The sequence below is a fragment of the Terrapene carolina genome, unplaced genomic scaffold, assembly GCF_002925995.2.
Source record: "Terrapene carolina triunguis isolate 2854851 unplaced genomic scaffold, T_m_triunguis-2.0 Scaffold95, whole genome shotgun sequence".
NCBI lineage: Eukaryota > Metazoa > Chordata > Testudines > Emydidae > Terrapene > Terrapene triunguis.
Genome location: NW_020664446.1, coordinates 4,902,992 through 4,925,791, shown reverse-complemented (window position 1 = coordinate 4,925,791; position 22,800 = coordinate 4,902,992). Strand labels below are relative to the sequence as shown.

The 22,800-nt window shown below is 43.5% G+C and overlaps 1 protein-coding gene across 1 annotated transcript in view; it reads right to left on the bottom strand.

Moving 5' to 3' along the window:
- The window catches only part of NEURL1 (neuralized E3 ubiquitin protein ligase 1), a 106,435-nt gene extending 83,851 nt beyond the window's left edge, over positions 1-22,584 (bottom strand). Inside the window, exon 1 of the mRNA XM_026651050.1 lies at positions 22,446-22,584. Coding sequence (XP_026506835.1) covers positions 22,446-22,479 — 34 coding nt within the window. The 5' untranslated portion in view covers positions 22,480-22,584. The remainder of the gene's footprint in view (positions 1-22,445) is intronic.
- Positions 22,585-22,800: the final 216 nt, after the last annotated feature.

Here is a 22,800-nt window from a genome sequence, read left to right as displayed (position 1 = left end):
AAATCCTTCAAAAGACCACCCTTATCTAAAATACACATGCGAGCCCGGGCTGCTGTTGGGCATAGGGGCACCAGTTTAATAATACTGCACAGGGCCCCATAAATCCTAAGGATGGTCCTGATCAGAATCAGGCCTACTGGGTTAGACAAAGACAGCAACTCTCCCCCGGAATTGGGCAGTAGATGGGAGGTCTCCAAGGAATTATACCAGTTGAATATACGACAGGTGAGCAATTTCTCATTATTTAAAAAGCATTTTACCCTTCAAATTATGAAAGGAGGCATGGAAAATGATTGGTCACATAGAAGAAGAGTAAGGTCTCACTCAGTGTGAAATTAGTGGTCTGTAGATTCAGAACAAAAGGAGACACTACTGCAGACAGCATGTGGCAGCCTATGGCATTCATTACCACCGGAGGCCAGAGACGCAAGGAGTTTATTTTACGAAGTTTAGATCATCTTGTGGCTAATAACATCTCTAGTTATGCACAATAAGATAAGGATAATCAAATCTCAGGCTTCAGGGTAGCTCAACATAGGGACAGAAAGGATTTTTTCTCCTTCTCTCCCCCTGTACAGCACTAAAAAATTAGATACATCGTAGAGAGACAAGGTGGGTGAGATAATATCTTTGATTGGAGGTAAAAGCTATTTCCTCACCTGTCTTGTCTCCCTAATATCCAGGAACCAACACGGCTACAACACTGCATATGTACATAATGTGAGTTATTCTGCCTTCTTCTGAGCATCAAGTACTGGCAGAGGTCAAATACCTGACTTGACAGATCAATAGTCTCATACAGCAGAAAAGTGCTACAATATTCCTGAGAGAAAGGGATGCAGAATAGAAAAACCCCTAGATCTCAAGCTGAACTGAAGCTAAGCTTATTTTTCAGTTTGAAAAGGTTTAGACAAGTTTCCTCAGCTCTCATTTACCTTCACACACAACTGATTTCTGACCATTCCTGAAATTCATCTACAAAGTCTCAGCTCCTGTCTTTAAATCCCATGAGTCCTATGGCAGGCTGAGAGAACATACTGGTAGAACAGCTGATCAAAGCAAGAAGAGACCCCAAGTGTGTTACACCACTTGAAACAGCTCACTATGATATCAACAAAGGGAGAGTGGGTCCCTGCTGAATATTGAAAAGCTAAGTTCAGGGCCAGGAAAAGGGAGATGAGGGGTCAGTGGCAGGTCATGAAGAAACTGGGGAACCATGGGAATGGAAGAATTGAGTCAGGGAAGAGAGAAGGAAGGATGTGCATGGGTTGGAGGATCAGGAGAGAAGGATATCCACTTCTTTAGGTGCATGGGGGTGAGGGGTGGAAGAGGGGAAAGAGAAAAAGAAGAAACCTCTGATGATTCAGTTAGTGTTAGAAACTTCAGCCAAGTGTCTAGACTTTTCAGGGTTTATCCTAAATGTACCTGTGGTGACGACGCAGGAAAGGAAACAGAACACCAGGTCTGTGGTAGCCGAAAAAGCCTCTCTCAGCTTCAAAAGCCTCCAGCCAAAAGCCTCCCCGGAAAAAACCTTTCCTGGGGTTTTTATTATATTACTTGCTTTGTTTACAACACTTCTCATTGGTACAAATCTTGCGCATGAAGAAGACATGCAGTAGTCAATTACATAAGATAAGAAACCCATCTCTTGAGCGCGTGAACACTAGCTGCAAGGGTGATGTCAGGTTGCCAATAAGTTTTCCAAACATAGGCGCTAGAACAAGGTCACTCCTGCCTCGTTGCCAAGGGAACAGTTTGCCGTTCTTCAAGGCTTGTGATTAGGGAGCAACACATTCCTACATGTACCTCCAAATATTTGGACGTTGACATATCACTAATATCCTCAGAACACCAGAGACACTGTACACGTTCCCCAAGTCTCATTTCACAGCATGCGTGTGTATGTGCACATCTCCAAAGAGACTTTTCCGAGTACATACACTTTGCCAATTTTTGCTCATCACCTCATATTCAGAAGGCTATTATTTCCCCTGTGGTTTTAATTGCACCCAGTATTCTTACCACTTCCTGTCCTAAAGTGTTGTGTAGCATTCCTGTGAACTGTTAAACAGCTTCCATCCTTCATCCCAAAGGTAGCTGCATTCAGCACAGCGCCCACCCCAGGGTTAAGCACAGTTCAGGCTTCAAAAGCCAGTTGCATAAAAGCCAGAACCCCACTGCAAATATTTTATGGCCACGTAGTATTTCCATGGACTACAAATCAATGTAAAAGATGTTTTCCTTTCTTCAGGAGGCCTCATATAGGCTGTGTTTAAAAAATATGCATTCCCTCTTCTAAATATAAATCAGTAGGGTTTTTTTTTTCCTTCCAAAAGATTAACTAGTCTCAGTATTTAGGGAACTAATTCTGGAATACTTGTAAACGTGCCAGTGTTCTCTTCCAGTTTAAATATAATTTAATGGAAAGTCTTTCCTGGGCATAATTTCCATATACAGTGCAATAAATTGGACATCATAATATTAAATTTCATGGAAAACCGGAGAAAGAATAAGTATGGATCTGTCAGGGACAAACCTTTTGTACTTGTCAGGAAGAAAAGGAAGGTGGAAGCAGCAACAGAGAAAACAAAACAGGACCATGGAACAGTCATGAAAACGAACATGTAGGACCAAATGCAGAGAGAACGTGAGTTACATGTTGGGAAGTCGGTGAGAGTCAAAGTCTAAAACGGGATGACTTACATGCCGAAGGGGCTGAAAGCAGGTATACGTTACAGAAGCGGAGACTCTGGTCCAATTCTGATCTCAGCTCCTCCTCCTTTAATCTCCATTTACACCTCCGTGAGATCAGAATCAGACCTCTAGATTCAACTCTGAATTGGACCCACAGTCTCTCACTTTAAAAGGTTTGTTTTGGTTTCTTTGCGGGCAAAGCTGTCCTGGTCTGAGATAAATCACTTTCCTCTGGTGCAGATATAAGCCCCTGTCCACAGACCCTACCTCCCTAACCTGGCTATCTTTTACACTCCTGGCCCTGTTTCGCTTCTCCCTGTTTCACCAGTGAAACTGTAACCGTAGCCATTGGTATCAGTGGATATTGACCCCTGTTGTGGGACAGGAGTGTAACGACGACTTCACAATTCCGCAGACACCGAATTTACTGCTCAGTTCACCCCCTGCTGCAAAACTGTGCTCCAGATTCTCAGCGTTCTTTTTAAGATTGTATTTGTAGCTCTTGTGCAGAGATAATCACGACCAGAATGAAACAATAGCTCGAAAAGGTTGGAACTGTCCCATTCATCTCAATCAGAGCCCTGTAGATTCTGCACCTGTAGAATTTGGCATCTTTCCCCCAAGGTAGTTATTATTTAACAATTAGATTGCAGTAGTGCCTAACGGCTTCAACCAGGTTGGGCTTCATTGTGTTAGGTGCTGTGCAAATCATATAGTCAAAGACAGTCCTGCCCCACAGAGCTTACAGACTAAAAGATGCCAGGAATTTAGTATTTTCACCACATCATTTGCCATTTTGTTGAACCAGGTGCCTAACATCTTGTTTTCTGCCTGCCTTTAGTTGCCTTTTGCGCTCCAGTGATCTTGTGCAATAGCTCAATTTACCACACACAAAAATAAATAAATAAAAATCCACTATTAAGATTCAATCTTTCCCATTTAATTCAAATACATCTGTGCCAATTTTCAAGCAACTGTCAGAAACCTCGTATGGTTTCAGCGGTTCTTTTGCATTCCATGTCCCGTATTTATTGCAGATTTCACACTGAGATTCTTTATCTTCAATGGCAGCATTCAGGCCTGGCCAGAATAGAACATCTCAGGCTCTGTTCTTTGTGTAAGAACGTCTCCCTATCCAGATTAACACCATGGATTATGAGTATTATTTCAGACCTCATGCTGTGCGGTATTATGACAACACCCTTTGTAAAGAATCCCACGCAGCAATTTCATTTGCATAGTCCCAGAAAGTTTTTAGGCTTGGAATTTTCCTGGTTTTTGTTTTGTTGTTTTTCCTCCTGATAATCATTCATCTAAAATTACTTTCTCGAGGCGTTGGATCATTTTGCATTTCCTAGTGTTGTTTAAAAATGCAGTACTTGAGTCAAATGTACTTCAAACACTTCTTCCTACAGCTCCTTGCTTTTGCTAGTTACAGGGTCTCTTGAGAGCAAGCCTGCTATAAGCAGCTCCTTATCAGGCCAGTATTTAACACTAACAGTACTTTTGCAATGTTATGATTATTTCCCAAAGTCTAAGCCGTGCTCTGCACAGAGATTTCTGTAACATGGCCTCCCCTGGTTCATGGACGATTTTCTCCTCAGCTGATTTCTGCCTATAAACGTTAACGAAACTTCACAGCCAAATACAAGTGCCAGAATCCTTTTCAACCTCAGCATAGCTCTGTTAGGTTTTCGCCACTGCTTTGAAACTGGATGAAACTGACAGAAGGAAAGCCCCCATGTCATGTGAGCTTGCAATGACTGAGATCTTAGAATCTTTGTAAGTATTAAAACATTTCAGTAATGGTGTGGCTGTAACACCTTTTTCATAATTCCCTTTCTCTTGCCTATCACATCTCAGTGCTGTCTTGTATTGTTCCCCAGCAGAATTCTCAGCAGAGTAGTTAAGTGACAATTTAAAGATGAATTTGTTGTTAACGTGTCTGTGACTCTCTGCAAAGGCCTCCCTTTGGTGTTTTACCATTTGTATAATTGCCATCACTCTTCTAATGTTCAGTCAAACTCCTCTATCACCCAGCATATATCCAACACGACTATTTATTCAGCAAATTCTCCTCTTTCCCAGGCTTCAGATTGTTACACAGGTCTCCCCGTTGTGGTGTTGGTCACTTTTGCCCCAAATTAGCAGATCATCAACAACAATTTCTGCCCAAACCAGATAGTTGCTTTGGTACGCCGAAGGTGCTGAGGTAACCCTCAAAGGAAGTCCCTTAAAACTGTATCCTCAAAAAGGGAGCAGAAAGTGAAGAGTTTTCAACTTTCTCTATTGAGTGGGACTTCTTGCACTTTAAATTCCAGACACGAACTGCTCAGTTGTTCTCATGGTGTGGTGCCCTCAATGGCTTTTTTCAAATATTTTGGATCTACAATCCTTAATTTCCTTGGTTTTATTACGTGATCAATTAAGTTGATGTCTGAATTTGCTCAATAATATCTATTTTTACTATCCAGTCAATTCCAGCGTTTACTTAAATTTCTCTGGTTTAATGGAATTTATAAAGTGCTTATATTTTTGGTTACAAGTGCTAATTAATCCTTATAACACCCCTGCAACAGTAGATTCTGCAGGGGTGAATTGAGGATCAGGGAGGTTACGCGATTTGCCCCAGGTTAGATGTCACCTTTGATACAGCCTGTGTCAACTGCAAACCTTGCCTCCCACTCCCATGATCTAACCACTAAATTTTCATTCTGTCAGTTAGTGGCAGAGGTGGAAATAGAAACCAGAAATAAGGCTGCCAATACGTTATCAGGCCACAAGCCTTCCAGTCCAGCAACATCCTACCCACTCATTCAAACAGGCCTACCAAAGAAACTCCTGCCTTAACAGGGACAGCCTTCACTAGTGATGAAGGGTATTAGCAAGCACAGCTCATTACAATAAAATCATTTTCCAAGCAACTGATTTAAGAACTTCCAAGTCTAAGTCAGGCTAATGGGTGACATTTCTCCCTTCAGTCAAAAACCTGGCTTAGCAATGGCATTTGCCTCACATTTAATTCCATCCCCCCAGTAATTAGTTTCCTAATCAGTTAATTAATATGCAGAATCTTTTTTTTGTCCATCAGTCATTGGGCCAAATTCAGAGTTGCTGTAACTTCCACCGTCTTCAGGCCCCTCAGCACCTAAATTATACAATTTAGAAACCCATTACTGAGAAGTTACTCCCCAGCTCCAACACATCACCTCTGAATATGGTCAACGGAGTAAAAATATTAAACCACACTGCAGAAAGCAGCAAAATAGTTAACTCAATAGACGCCACTCTGGATGGCCCTTTGGCTAGGTGAACAAGCAGCTTTAGCAGCCGGTGGATGTTAGCAGCTTAAAAGTAGTGTGTGTGTGGGGGGGGTCGTCCCTTAGTACTGCCTAACACAAAATCCAAATGGCGCAAACCAATCACAGAAGAAAGATGAGCAGCAAAGTAACAGCCTCCCCCAGTGGTTATGCCAAAGAGTGAAGTGTGAATATTATTTCCACTTTGCTGCATAAATGACTCCCACACCAGCCTGGTGGAGATATTATTTAATGTTTTACGATAAATAGCTGCTGGAGTAGTCTACTCAGGAACTTGTTTTCTCTGGCATCTGCTGCACCAGGGCTTTAAACAAGCGATCAAGGGCATTGTAATCTTATTGCCTGAAAACAAATAGGAACCACATGACTGGAAACGACACATTTATTTTAAAAGGATTCCATCAGCTTAGTAAATCCAAAATTTACCTTTTGGGAGTGGGTGGAAGCAATGTTCACAAAACAAAGGAATTTTTCCCCCTCAATTTCAGTGTCTCTTTTTTAAATCTGTTAGCAGTATAGTGCTTATGACACATACAGTAGTTCTGACACCATCCAGTAGAGGGAAGCAGTGTGTATATCTGCATGCACAGGTGTGCGCATACATATATATCTAGTTCATTTGAGTATCATGACATCTTATGAAACTACCACTAGTTCTCTGAATTGCATAAGAAAAATACAACTAAAACCATGAGAACTGGCAATTCTCTCACTGACTACCTCACACAGGACACCAGTCAATCATAAATAAATTTGCTACTATAGGTCATGAAAAAGTAAACCTGTTTCTTAAGCCCGATGACAGAGAACAAAATGGCACCAAAACATTCTCATTCTGGAGGCGGCTACCCCCCAAACAAACTGTTTTCTGGAGGGATATCTAGATAGAAAACTATTAGTTTTAGTCATCATCCACTCACTAAGTTCCACCACCTGTAGACGGATACTTCTATTAATGTCATTGTGAATTGCCCAGGTGTATTTATCGGAGAATGGATCCTAATGCTTCCATGCTTCGTGACCAATGCTTTATTCATCTCATAGCCAAAATCTGATTCTGCCAAACCCGTACCCGCAAGAGGAGTGTTCCATACACATATGAGCAGTACCATTCACGTCAATTGGCTTACTCGCAGAGAAGATGAGTTATGAACAAAAAGCACAAAGAGAAGAGAAAGATGGGATTTCTAATTCGCTGGACTAGCAGGGACACACTGAAGGAATAGGTACCCTGACTGTTAGACATACCCAGGAATAGGAACAAAAACAGCTAGTTAAGCTCATGCAAAAGAGCCTATTTAACATACTGGGGGCATGGTGGGCGGGGGAAGAGGAAGAAATGAAAAGTGTCATAAGGTTCAGAGCTCTGCCATAAATGCAGCTATGTATGGAGCAGAAGCGCGTGGAAAGAAGCATGACTTAAATCGCCGGGTTGAGTAGGTGGCGAGTGGGGGAGGAGGAGGCTTGATTTTTTATTTTTTGCCCGATCGGAGGCGATGATCTTACAGCACTGCAGGATTGTGGGGAGCTGCTGAATTGGGATGTCAGCCATTAGGAAATTTCCCTTCTCTTTGTAACGTTACAAACTGGAAAATCCTGCAATCCTTATTCAGGCAAAATCACATGGTAGTCAAGGGAAGTGCTGTCTGACAACAAACAGAAGAATGACTCCAGGATTTGGTGTCATGCGCTTGTTTTTATAACCCCAGGCCTACATTGGGATCCACTGGTATGGAGCACTGCACCCATGTGGTGGTATCCCTTATACACCAAATTTTTACTGCACCCACCATTACACGTTGTAGCACAGCTGCTGAATCAGGATCTGCTGACATGAACCCTCATGCCCATGTAGCATTTCACTGCTTAGACCCCTGTGTTCATCAGCAGATCTCAATGCAGGATGCAAGCCATGAGCTGTGGGTGCAGTTGTAAGGGGACTGTTGCCCCCTTACTAACATTCAGTGGGGGGGGGTTGGGTTGGCTAGCTCCCAGCACTAAAAGGGGAAGGGTCGGTGGCAAATCAGGAGCCTGAGACTGACAGTCCCCAGGAACAATGGGGAGAGGCCAACGCTCCAGGTCAGCCTGATTGACAGGGCGGGCAGGCTAATCAAGGAGTCAGGAGGGCAGGGGGGGTCCCGTCCTCCATGTGAACTGGAATTGCCTGGGTCAGACAGAGTGGGGCCGAGCTAAGGAGAGAGCAGGGGCCTGCGCTGAGCTGCTGGGAGCAGAGCTGCAGCCCCAAAGCCAGAGCACAGCCCAGAGAGAGCAGAGCTGCTCTGGGAGGGGAGCTGCAGCAACCAGAGCCAGACGGGCCAGAGAAACAGCCCAGAGAGAGCAGACCTGCCCTGGGAGCAGAGCTGTAGCAACCAGAGCCAGGGAGGCCAGAGAAGCAGCCCAGGGAGCTGAAGGCAGAGCAGCAGCAGCCGTGCTGAGGCAGTGTGGAGCTGGAGCTGGAGCTGGAGCAGTCCGGAGCCGGGTGCGGTGAGCAGCCGGGGAGAGCGAGGGGGACCCTGGGCAGTGGGCCCAGCACAGGGAGACGCCTCAGCCAAGAGGCTCTACAGGCCAGACTCGGAGGGGATCGTAACCCTGACAGGACGGGGGCGACGCTGGGAAGAAGGGTCCTGCCACCTAGAGCCTGAGAGCGTGTGGCCACCGCCCGAGCAAGTGTCCGACCCGCAGCGTCTCTGCAGCACAGCCAGGGCCTGAGAAGGAGCCTGGGACCTACAAGGATCAGACTGTGACCTGCCCTGACGTTCCAGAGACACTGTTTGTGATGTTCCCGACCACAGAGCGGGGTGACGTGTTTCCTTTAACCTTTCCCATTTTTCTTCATTCTTTTTTTAAATTAATTGTTAATTAAACAACTTGTACTTGATTTAAATTGTATGAAATGATCAGTGGGTCAGGGAGGTGCCCAGTGCGGAGAGAGTACCCTGGAGTGAGGACACCCTAGCCCCTGTCCTAGGTGACCACAGCAGGGTTGGGGGTCGAGCCCCCCAGGAATCCTGGGCCCAGCCTTGTCGGGGTTTACGAGGACTCTGCCAGACAGGAGAGTGGAAGGGGAGTCCTCGAGGGCAGGGAGGCCTCTGGGTAAAGGAAGTGGGAGCAAGGACTCAGATCCTTTCGCTAGCCCACTTCACCGGGGTAGTGCAGAAGCCAGGAAAGTTCCCCACAATAGCGGGACCATTCTCCCGCTTACACAGTAAAAAACCGGGCACGTTTGACACCAAATAAATTGTATGAATGCAAAATTATTCTGCATCTCTATTTTTCCACACTATGAACCAAATTCTCATCTCAGCTGTACTGTGCAACGCCCAGTGAAGTCAGCTAGGTTGCTCGGGCATAACTTAGAGCAGAACTCAGTCCTATACAGGGCTTCATCAAGGCGTCCTCGGATTTTAAAGGCCTTCCTTGTGTTTAACATTTTGTCCATAAAAAGGTAAGACAAAATCTTGAATGTTGTCAATTAATTTCTGCTGTTCGGGTTGGCATCCCAGAAAATCAAGATTATTCTCAATGGGTTCCCAGTTGGTGACATATCCCAGGCAATTTCACAGCAATATGATGCAATATTTCAATAAAGTTTTAATAATGTGGGTTTCTCTACTTCAGTTAAATGGAAAACAGACTAGGTTGCTAATTCAACACAGGGTTTCCTTTCCTTGTTGCCAGGTTCAATATGGTACACTAACAAGCTGAGTCAACATCATGAAGGGAAAATAAAAACAGCACTGACTACATGCTTGTAATGTTCCCCTCCAGAGTTGTGAAATCAAAAACAGCAGCTCTGAGCTAGTTTAGGGTAACTAGAAAATGAAAGTGCTCCAATTAGTTTCCCTTTCCATGCTGAATGACATACACGGGAACAATATCAATGGTGGATTTGCAAGTAGAATTAGATTTTAAAATTTTGTCACATTTCAATACTGTGAAGTCTTGTCAGTAACAGAGGTAGGGCGTTTTTACTAAATGTAAAGGGTCCAAAGTCCACTCTCAGATGAGTAGCTTCCATGGAGTTTAGTGGCAGTTGCATGCATGTACCTGATAGGGATGTAAATACCATTTTAAAAGTTAACCATTTAAATGATTTAAAATATTTAGTTTACATGTTTAACCGAGGAAGTGGCTGGGGCTGATCCCACCCACCGGTGCAGCTGGGGATGGGGCCGCTCCAGCCAGCCTGAGCCGCTGGGATTGGCCGGCCGGCTGGTGCGGGCCTGCTGGGGCCTGCTGGCCATTTTACATCCCTAGTACCTGAAGGAAGAATTTGGCTCATGATTTATGTCTTTTATTTCCCTTTAAAAAGTTAAGTTTCATAAGATTGGACACTGTGCATGGTGGACTGGACTCTTTCATTCTTGTTCATTTCCTTCCAAATTAAAAACTTTACATTCACCAAAAGACTCGCTGAAGGTTACACATTATAGTCAAAAATCTGCAAGCCTCCTAACTTAAAGACAGGCATCTACATACATAGTTAGGCAGCTAAACAAAAAAGGCCTGATCTTCAGAGATGCTGAGCACCTACAGCTTCCACTGGGGTTTGTGTGCAGAGACAGAAGCCATTTTGTTCTCAGTTGCTACAGGATGTTACTGAGGGGAAACACTGGGCTCTCTTTGATGGAGACTAATTTTGTTTCTTCTTGTGACTTTTCCAAATCTAATTCATTTTGTAAGAAGCCTTTGAAAATACCAGTTGTAAACAATCTTTGAGTTTGATCATCAATCTGTGTGACTTCAGATAGAAAGTAGTAGAGAAGAGTAAGGTATTATTTGTTATTCTTATCATTGTATTCACTTCCTACTGAAGATGGGTAGCTCATAGAAGAAGTTTGGGGTTTCAAAAAAAAAAAACCAAAACTCTAAGTTGTCTTCTTCCTCATGCACATTTTATTGAAAGTTTTGTTATGGTCAACAAGAATTGCCGTACAGTGTTTATTTCACTCCACAGGCTGCATCACTGACGCCTGTGCAGCAAAGCCAACATTTGGACACGTTACTAAGGAAAAACGCAAAAACCCTAGAAAAGTTGCCGTTGAGCAAAAGAGCTTTGCAATCAGTCTGTCTTGTTAATTTTTTCAGAACTTTCATCAAGCCACAGGACACTATGCATTTACTCCAGGGTCATGTCTAAAGTCTGGTGAGCCACAGTATATTAACTGCTTGCATTTTAAAGGGATACTGTCAAGTACTTTAAATAGTTTGGGGGGGAAGGAGGGGGTTCTGCTCCTAGAAAGGTATGGCATTTTTACATTTAGTAAAAGAGCTTTGTTAGTTTGCTGCTTGAGGAGCAGTCCAAGAGCAATCAAGCCGAAACAGGAGCTGTTGTATATTTTATATTTCTTAATGGGGCACAAGATCTTTTTTAATACAATAAAGGTATATTCAGAATATGGAAAATGTTCCCTATAAAATTAAGTAGACTAAGGCTGAACAATACAAAAAATCCTGACATCTAAACAAACAATTTACTCCTACTTATGAGGGAGAGAGATGTTAACAACTTGTAAGGCACTCAGATTAGATGGAGAAGGAAAACACTTCCATAGACAAGTGTCTGGAAAAGCTCGAGGGTCAGATATATCCCTGATATAATTCCACAGAAGTCAGGGAAATTACACCTGGGAAAAAATGTCCTTCTAGATTCTGGGAACGTCATGGAACATTTCAGAGCTTCATCTCTTAAAGCAAGCTCACTCTGCCACCCAACCCCCTTCCTCCATATCTCTTCCCTACTCTATGCTTCTCTCACATTCAGTTCTTCCAGATGTGACAAAACCTTAAAACAATCCATAAATGCCAGCATACTAAAACTCATGACAACCTGAGCATGCGTACTAGTACCATGGGTCTAATATCTAGTGATGGGTTCAGCCCTCACTGACCACAGTACTAAATGGGAATACTTTTCACCTATATGGTGCCTCTCATCTGAAATGTGAAGGTGCTTTACAAAAGAGAGTAAGCATCATTATCCCCATTTTTGACATGGGGAACCCAAGGCACAGAGAAGTTAAGCAATTTGCCCATGATCACGCGAGTGAATGCCAGGTCGCCTGACTCCCAGGGCAGCACCTAGTCTGCAGACCGTGCTGCTTCTGATGAGTTTTGAAGAGCTAACGACGAACGGAAAGGAAAGGAATGACATCCTCGATCATTTCCCCGAGAGTGCAGACTAGCACCAAATAATCCAAAACCAATTTATGTTACCAAAACGAATGCCAAGAAGCATCTATTCTGAATGGATTCTTGAGCATGGTCAGCAGTTGTGGCAGACAGACCAAGGACATCATCCACAGTGAAACAAGGAGCAGCATTTTTAGGAACTATCTTTGCAGATGTGCTTATGCTGCTCCTGCACTGTTGGCTCTGCTGGGTCAATACCTCTGGTGAGGGTTCTGTACCCTTTGAGTCACAATAATATCAGGCTGAAGTGTTGCAGAAGGGCAGATATTCCACTCCCTACGGTGCCCCTTCAGAAACAGGTAGCTACACATCAGTCCATCCACCGATTCATCTGAACAGCACTCATCACTCTGGTATTGGAGTGTCCCAGAGCACAGCCATGATAGAAGCACAAAATCACTGGATCCACAGGCTGTGGACCTGTTCACAATAAACGCCGCCCACCCCTCCAGCCCATACCCCACCAGACCTACCCAGAGCAAATTCTTGGGCACTGGTGGGGCTGATCAGCAAGTTCAGAAAAGGGACATCCCGCCAAAGCACAAGCAAGTGATAGCCCTTAGCAGAGTGCCCTACAGAATAGAATTTCCAGGCTTGGATCACATCCCATCTCCCGAAACTCAGCCTCCACGCTCCACCGATCCTCATGTAACAACAATATGTTAATACCAAGAACATCTTGTGTAAAATGGGCCGTAGTTACACCGGTGTAACTAGGCCTAAAAATGTTTTCCAAATCCCCTCGGTGTCCATTTCCCCCCACTGGTGGAAGGGTGGGGGAAATGGTGTGCCCTGCACCCTAGAAAGGACTTGGCTTCAGTAGAGGGAGGACTGTGTTTGCCGTGCCCTGCCCTGGAGCTTCCGCCTGGAGACGCAGTTTTAACTTGTGGCCAGAGCGCCATAAGAGCCCTGCTGGCCCAGCCTGTCAGGACAACCCCTGTTCTTGGATGATGAGAAAAGGCAGATAAGAGCACCTGATTTACTTCCTCTATGCCAGTCATTATTTTCTATCCTTCTCTCACATTTCCTCTCTTGTTTAGACATTCCCAGTCCTTGGGGGAAGTTTTCTGTGCCTCTCCTCAATTTTCGGTGCTTCTCTCTGACCCTGTCCATTTCATTGGGCTGCCAAATGCACAAGGTAAACTAACAAATATAAATAGAGAATTCCTGCTCCTCGACCTCTAAGATTCCTAGAATTGACTGAGGATAGCATCCCTTTAAGAGGCACAGGGTCAAGGGAGGAAGAGTCAGTGAGGCAGAAACACGGAGTAAGCCTGCCCAAGACAGGAAGAGCTGCGGAGGAGAAGGCTCTAGCACCGGAAGGCTCTGGCTCGTCCTAGGTCAGCTTCATGCAGATGAATGTGCTTTAAAAAGGAAACCGATGTTGATTGGAGGAGGATAGGAGATGAATGACAAATAGACAACAGCACTAAAGCCGATCAGCCTTACCATGAAGCACGTTCACACAGGATTCTAGCCTCTGCTGGCATCTGCTTTGATCACAGGCATTTGGATAATGAGACTTGTGTCCGGCAGGCACCCTGTGCACTTACACTACATAGGAGAGGAATGCTCTAAGAGACAAAAGGTCTTTCTCTGTGGCGCTACATGCTGCTGTGCAACCAATAATCTAATATGGTTCTCTGGGCCAGCAAGCTGAGGTCAATTCTCTACTTTGCCTTCACCTTTCAGGAATCACACCTTTCCTTTTTGCCTAATCTACTTAATTATCTATTTTTAGATTTCTCCCAATTCCACCTCTCAGCATATCTGGACACCCTGTAACAACACACAATTAAAAGGAAACCAGACACTCTAAATTAGGCAGCACACCAGCAGAGATCTTTTCCCCTCAGTTCCTGCCAGAGATTAGCACTGCAAATAAAATTTGTTTAGTAAATTTGACTTTGTGCAACACATTCTCAACAAGAAGAACGGGAGTACTTGTGGCACCTTAGAGACTAACAAATTTATTTGAGCATAAGCTTTCGTGGGCTACAGCCCACTTCTTCGGATGCATCGAATGGAACATATATTGAGGAGATATATATACACATACAGAGAGCATGAAAAGGTGGGAGTTGTCTTACCAACTCTGAGAGGCCAATTAAGTAAGAGGAAAAAAAACTTTCTCAACAAGGTGATTCGTTTGTCTCAGGGAGAACTATGCTGTGATTAAGAATGTGGATGACTGCCTAGAATGTCTTAGAGAATCTAGAAGCTCTCCTGACAGTGCACAAACAGTTTTAATCATTAAATGAATGATGGTTAAATATATCATCTGTCATTCTGAACTCCTTGTATGTTAAGCGACAGGTGCGAAATGTTAGCGGTATGAAAAGACTTCCATCTCTCCTCCGTATGGAGAAGGATAGGACTACTTAAAGAGAACATGTGATAGGTATATAAAATAACGAATGGTCTAGAGAATGTACCATTCACTATTTTATATGTCTAGACCATTCGTTATTTTATATACTTATATCACATCCTCTCATTTGTCTCTACGTCAAGAGTGCTATCCTCTTCAATGTCTCTGCCATATGGTAGCCTTTCCATGCCTCTAAACATCAGGTTACTGCATACAGTATTCAGAGGAGAGACTTGGTCACTTGAGATGCTAGCTATGCCCCAAAGAAGTACTACAGTTACCACTTAACAGTATTATGTGAGGACAGTAAGAGAGAAAATAATGAAGGAGAAAGATTCTATTATCAGAGGCAGTACCACTAATCTCCAACCACATATAGAGGATGCTAGCAACAAAACTGCTATGAGAGTATAGGCTGGACAACCCTGGAGGAAGGGCCTGTAGGTTTCACCACAAGAGGAACTCTTCAGATACCTTGTAGGCTGATGATAATCAGGTGGGCACAGAAAACCTCAAGAAGAAGAAGAATGCCCATCGGAAAGTAAAGAACAGAACTGGAATATGGCACATTCTTCTCTTTCCATTTCCATCTCCATGAAGAGACTTCCTCTATAGTGCCTAGCAATGTTATAGAAATAACTTGCTCCCCAAAATGGATGTAATTTTCAAAAGTAAATTTGAATGTCCATGAAACCCCTATAGCTAGAGGCACTGAGCACTTTATGCCATGGGATTTCCCAGCCGTCACTGGAATTCTACCACCACCACCCCGGGACACCTGAATGTGACAAGTCAAAGGTTTCTGGCATGAACTGAAGTAATCTCTGGTAGCTCCATTTTTAGTAAATGTTAACATGGCATTGGCACTCTGCCCAGGGTCTTCTGCACCAGTTAGTCCAGCCCTGATCTGGATTAAATTTTTTAAAAAAGATACAACTTTTAGACCTATGCAAGGGTCTTACTGAATGCAGGGAGAGTTTGGCAACAGCCTCCCCTTGCATTGTTTCTCAGTGAGCAAGGCCTATAGAACATGGAAAATAAACTAGCCACCTTAGCAAGGCTGATCTTGCTGTCAATCACTCCAAGTCTGGAAGCCAGATCAGTTGTCCCATAAGCTTGGTGAGGATTTAGAGTCCATAAAAAAAATTAACTAACATAACTTTTATCTGCAGAGAGACCTTGCTGACAGGCTCCAGTGTTGTCAAGGCTTCATGCTTCATTCTAATGAGACAGCATTTTACACTGCGGTTGTTCTCTTTTTCTTTGAGTGTGTTTGCAAGTTAAATTAGTTATAAGTAGTAGGAAAGCATTATACCTGAAGGTGGATACACTGTGTCTGATCAACTGTGGACTTGGGATAAACAGCTGATAATAATTACCAGGGTGGAATTCAGTCAACCAGTGTTAGAAAAGGTTATCAAGCTTTCGTGTTAGATACAGTCAGTATACAATATGGGGAAACAAAGCTGATGGGCCTGATTTCTGCTCTCACGCTCATGTAACCCCATTGACCTCCCTGGAGTTAATCCTAATTCACACCAGTGTGAGAGCAGAATTAGTTACTACGTATAGATACAACATCTACTATGTGATCAGTAGTTGTGACAGTGCTAAAAGTAAAGGCCATTCTGCAAAGCTAGAGTAAGTAAGGTTGCATAGGGGAGCCATTTTAAAGTTAGGGAAATAGCACCCGTCCCCTCCTTAGTTGCTGAAAGACACAACATCAACACAGCTGCTTTAGCAGTGGCTGTTGTCCCATCCCCTACATGGAACAGCCGAGTATCCACTGCCTTGCTTCTTGCACAGCCATTTACACTTGTTTTAAGTGGATATGAAATGCGACCACATCAGAATGCCCGTGTTTTGCACCCATTTTGCACAGGTATAAATGATCACACAAAGGAGCCGGGCAGAAGAGACACGATAAAATCAATCCCCGATCGCTCTGCCGTCGACTCCGGAACTCCACCGCGGCGAGAGGCGGAAGCGGAGTCAACGGGGGCGCGGCAGCGGTCGACTCGCCGCCGTCCTCACGGCCAGGTAAATCGACCTAAGATACGCCGACTTCAGCTTTGCTATTCGCGTAGTTGAAGTTGCGTATCTTAGGTCGATCCCCCCCCAGTGTAGACCTAGCCCCAGAGGCTTTGCTAAGCAGGTCCACTTTGCCAGGTATCCATTCACTACGCTGCAAAGACCTCTCCACATTGACGTGTAGTCACCATGGAACACTGGTGCAGAGGGTGTCCCTATGCAACCTCTGGGACCTTCCTCCCACTATGGTTCCACTGCACTTGGGGCCTTACCACGTCCATGGGAGAGAAAAATTTGGGACATGCACACCCACATCCACACAAATAGACACTATTTACATTGGGGAGGTACACAGCACTTTCTCCTGAAAGGAATTTACAATCTAAACAATACTCACCAATATCTCTTTTGAACTTTGCTGCTTTCCAAGCCAACAATCAAATCGTGTGGCTCTCTGTTCTCAGTAGCCATTTCCCACCACCATCACCACCCCAATTACAATGATGCTGATTACATCTTGGGGCTTGTCTATGCTGGCACTTTACAGCGCTGCAACTTACTCGCTCATTCATGGGTGTGAAACAACACCCACCTGAGCGCTGCAAGTTTCTGCGCTGTAAAGTGCCAGTGTAGACAATGCACCAGCGCTAGGAGCTACTCCTCTCGTGGAGGTGGGTTTTTTATAGCGCCGGCTGGTGCCGCGACTACATAGCCACGTTAGTTGCTAGTGAAGACATGCCCTTGGGAAATGGCACACTTTATACTTTTTTTCTTTGCTGCCGGTAAGAATTATTCCGTAACACGATTATGTGAAATGCTGGTGACACATGGGTAATTACAAATAAAATTAAACCCCTGAAATGAGAGCATTATTGGTGATCATCATTTATATTGGGTGAGGTTAGCTAAGCAAAACGTGTGTACACACATACACACAACCCCATGCATCAGAATTAATCCACGGTGTATATCCTGGGTAGCAGAAAGCCCCCTGAAGAGATCTGTACATGTCAGTCTGAAATCTCTACATGTATACAAAAAATGACTGTCTCTCTCAGCACAGCAGCTTCCCTTGCAAAAGCCTTTTTAGTTATCTTTATACTGAGAAAGAAAAGCAGAGCAAAATCAAAACTAATGGGCCCCAATCCTGCAGTCTCAGGTAAAACCCCAGGGATTTGGCCCTACTGAATTAGGTCTTCAGCAAACGAGCTACAGTAGCGTCCTGAATGATCAATAATATGAAACAACCATTTTTACTTCTTTCCAGAGAAGAGCATTACAAAGGAATACAGCAGGCAATAGAGAGTCCAACCCCCAACGTATTGCAGGGATACGCTTAATACTATATATGTAGATATTGTAGCTATGTTTCATTTAGGATTAAATGGCAAGTACTGTTTGATATAAATATTTAGTGCAATTTTGTATGTATATATTTTATGCACACAAATGCTCACTTCGTCAAAATAGGGACATTGCGGTCTCCGATAAACAAGGCAAATCTCCGTGGGGGCTAACATTTTCTTTTTAAAAGGACCCTTTAAACAAAAACATTTATGGATATCGTCTTTTTCAAAAGTTTATGGCCCCAGCTATGCTCCCCTTGAACTTACTGTTTGTAACTTTTACTCTCTTTGGATTATATATATAGGATCCAAAATTACACTAAGTATTGATATGGGTTTGGGGGAGGGAGAGAGAAACAGAATAGGATAAATTATAATACATATAATGCACAGTGGCACATGGACAGAGACTACATAATGATGCCCGGACACTGCATGACATTTATCTACATGGGGCAAGACAGTGATGAACCTTGCCTTTGGTGTACACACACAGTTACTAGACATTTTCTTTTAAAAATCAAGGGGTTCGTCATTCATGCAATAAATTCGTTACATTATTTGCATGTTGGGAAGGTTTTCATTCCGGGATCTGTTACAGGAAGCTCAACCCAATTCAACTCCATCCTCTCGTGTTTAAAGCTCCTTACCTCTAAGCCCCTGTGGTGGGACCGGACTCCACTGAGAGATGACACAGGACTCCACTGAGAACCCATCAACCCCACTACTAGGACAATCTGCAAGCACGGCTGTCCTTCCACACTCTCGCTGAAGTCAGTGGAAACAGGAGTGCACTAGAACTGCATACAATGGTCATTTCAAATAAAATCACCACTCCCCCCACCACAAAGGACTCCAAACATAAGCTTACCTATAGCTTTTAGAATAATTTAAGCAGACATAATATTTACAGATAATATTAACAGGGAGGAGAGGTGGTCTTGTGATTGCAGTACAGAGCTGGGAGGCAAGGCTGCTGGGTTCTACTCCTAGCTCTGACACAAACTGACTGCCCTTGGGCAAGTCACTTTACCTCTCCATTCCTCAGTGTCTGTCTGCAGAATGGGATAATGACAATATTCATCCACTCAGGGATATGATGAGGCTTAATTCATTGTTTGTAAAGGGACTTGAGATTATTGAATGGAGGATGCTATGCTAGTTACAGTGACAGAGTGTATATAGGTTTTCCTGTCCATTGTAAGCCCCCCCCCCATACAGCATTAGTGCAGCCAAAACCTTCCATAGCAAATGACCCACCATCATCCTGTTTTTACCACTTAACAGGCTACCTAAATCATAGATGATATAAAAAGACTTTCCTCTCTAAGTCACTCATTCAAATCCAGCCAGGGTCAGTGACAACCCAGATGAATTACTCATTGCTACCTGGCACCTGTGAAATGGCCTCTGGGACAGGAATTTGTGGTTTCCGCCTGCTTTCCAGTGGACATGTGTTCACATCACATCAAATTAGCCCCACCATCGCTAGCTCCAACCGATATCCTTGGAGGCAGTTTCAGCAGAGGCACCAAGGATTTAATGGACTCTAGGCAACTCAATCCACTACAGCTGGCTTCCAATGAGACTTAGGATGCGTCTACACTGGAGCTGGAAGCTGTGATTTCCAGCTCGAGGAGACATACCCACACTAGCTCTGACTGAGCTAGTGCCTAAAAATAGAAAGCAGCACCATTGACAAGAGCAGCTAATAACCCCGAGTACAATCCCATTCAAGACCCTAAGTATGTACCCAGGGCAGCTTGCCCCTCCCACTACCACAGCTACACTTCTATTTTTAGCATGCTAGCTCCATCAGAGCTAGAACGGGTATGTCTGCTTCAGCTGGAAATTACACCCGCCAGCTCCAGTAGGCTATGTCTACTCTGTAATCAGGACATCCAATTGGAAGACATGCAGGCATTTCTGAGCAACCTTGCTAAAAACAGCAGTGTCGCCATGGTGGCACAGGCAGCAGCATTGGTTAACCGCCCGAGTATGTACCCGGGTTTCCGGGCAGGACTGTACCCATGAGGGTAGCCCGTGCTGCTGTGGCTACATTGCTATTTTTAGAACGCTTTCTCAATCAAAGCTACCTCAGGTATGCCTACGCATGCTGCAATAGCGCCTCGTGACTGCAATGTAGACATACCCCAAGTCTCCTACGTCACTTAGGCCTGGTCCACACTAACCCCCCACTTCGGACAAAGGTACGCAACTTCAGCTACGTTAATAACGTAGCTGAATTCGAAGTACCTTAGTCCGAACTTACCGCGGGTCCAGACGCGGCAGGCAGTCTCCCCCGTCGATGCCGCGTACTCCTCTCGCCGAGCTGGAGTACCGGCGTCGACGGCGAGCACTTGCGGGATCGATTTATCGCGTCTAGACAAGACGCGATAAATCGATCCCAGAAGATCGATTGCCTGCCGCCAAACCAGGAAGTAAGTGTAGACGTATCCTTAGGTGCTTTTGAAAATTTCACCTGAGTCCTCCAGCTTAGGGTCAAGGGATACTGGCAAGGGTCAGTTTGGTGGGCGGTTGCAATGCTTCTGCCTCTGCCTCTGCCGCACCTGTTCTCTTTATAACCAAAAGATTCCAGTCCCCCAGGCTGTCAATCCAGCTGCTTTCACTAGCATTACCTTATTCGTTCTTAATTATCATTTTAATAAAGTAAACATTTTCAGGTACTTTTGAAATAAAAAAACTGCAGTCAATAGAAATATGGAACTTGAGGTATGGTAGCCACAGGCAGACAAACCACCACTGCAGTTGTCCTCAAATTTCCAATTTAAAACTGTTTTACTACATATGCTTTTTAAAAAAAAAATCCTTTATTGATATCACTTTTCAAATCATTTCTGGTCTCAGCTATCAGTTGTGCATCTCTTATCATACAGTTTGCAGCTTTTATTCTTTATTTAAAGAGACAAAATCGAGAACGTTAATTACCCACGTCTCCTAATTCTGTTTTCGTCCCCCTACAAAAGTAAAACTTCAAGAACTGGGTTCACTTGGTGCAGTATCACTGAAAGGCAGAAGTTGTGTGATCACCGCAATGGTTGTGGCAAGTCAGCAGAGGAACCCAACACCTAGATACAACTATGCAAATAATGTTTCTATCCAGGTTTCTCCATTTCACTTAGAAAAGAATAGATTAAAGAAAAAGATGAAGTGGGAAAAAATCCAGCATTGATGACAAAGCAACTATCCAGGGACTTCCTTCTTTTTATTTCTGATGACATAACAGTAATGTTATTTTGCAAATAGCATGTGCATTGTAGGGATAGCAAAGACAGACACAAAATGGTCTGACCAAAGGTTAAAATGCAGAAGGTAACTCATGAAGAAATGCTAATATCTATAGAGACATCCTTGCTATATATGAGAGAAAGGAATCAATACACATTTGTTGAATATATTTACTTGTTAATTATATTGTTGTTTGACAATGGTGAGAAAATAAGAAAAATCAGGATTGGAGCAGACAAATATTTATAATGAATGTATTCATAATACATCTCAGCTCAAACTAAGAAATATTTACATTTTGTGTATGTATGAGAATAATGTATCTGTGTTTGTAAATATGTCTTTATAGAACATTTTACATTCATATTTATTATTGTAATATCATGCATACCCAAATATTCATTCAGGTAGACTCCAGACTCAGTCCAATGTCCAGAAATTAAAGAAAACATTTCAAAGCAATGAGCAAGCTCAATATTAATTGAGTACAGTATTTCTCACAAGCTGATTCTGGTGTGTGATACACACACACACACACACACACAGTATATCATATTAACAGTCCTAAAGTTTGCTTCAGCACTGTCCTATTCAATATTATCTAATTCCCCATCCCCCACTCACAGTATTACATTATCCTGCAAACACATACAGCATACTGTACTCAATGGATTTAGCTTAGTTATCTAAGCTCAATCAGTTCAAGCCAGCATCTTTGTTTTAAACCATATCAAATTTACAATTTAAAAATAAAATAGACCAGAAACACACAATCTTTGATTAAAAGAAAACCCCAATGATAAAGATGAACATTTGGATTTTGAAACCCTGATACCTTCTCAAATTAAAACCTACATTGATGCTTACTGGCCATTTTTCCTGGTCAAGGTTGTCACGGTATATACACATACTTTCTTTTTGTCCATGCTATCTGTCAGCACAGTAGTCAACATTATATAGACAAATATTTGTCTCTCATTCAAAGCAATAAAACAAGACGACATATGGAATTAGGTAAGATAAACACTCACCCTACCCAAGGCTTCTGCTTTAAATATGATCAGCTCTCAAACAAGATTTTTAAGAGAACTAGGGGAAAAAATTGCAGAGAGAGCAGTCCCCAGCGTTGCACCTAGCTTACCTTTCAGAGCCATATTCTCTGCTGCAGAAGGGTCAAGCAGAGGGCTAAGAATTTACATATATAATTTGCTGTATAAACACCAGCGGTGGTTAGCACCTTACCGTATAGAGTGTTTCTTGTTATCTGTCCCCCCATAGTACTGCGCAAGGTGGCTGGCTACCTTGCAGTCCCTTTCTCACTGAGCAGTGATGTAGAAGTCCGCACATTCAGTCATTATCAGCATGCACAGGCACAGACACACACCGGCTTAGCGACTCCCAATAAGTGCATACATAACATCCGTGCACCACAGAATGCTGCTCACCCTTTCAAGCAGCCTCCACCCACTCTCAGATCCTCCCTGCCTCAGCACAAGCAGTGGGATCTGTCATGTTTATTTACATAAGGAGGAGGAGACTTGGAGTCTTCCTGAAATAGCCAGGGAGCTCAAAGCATTTTCTATAGATACAACATCCC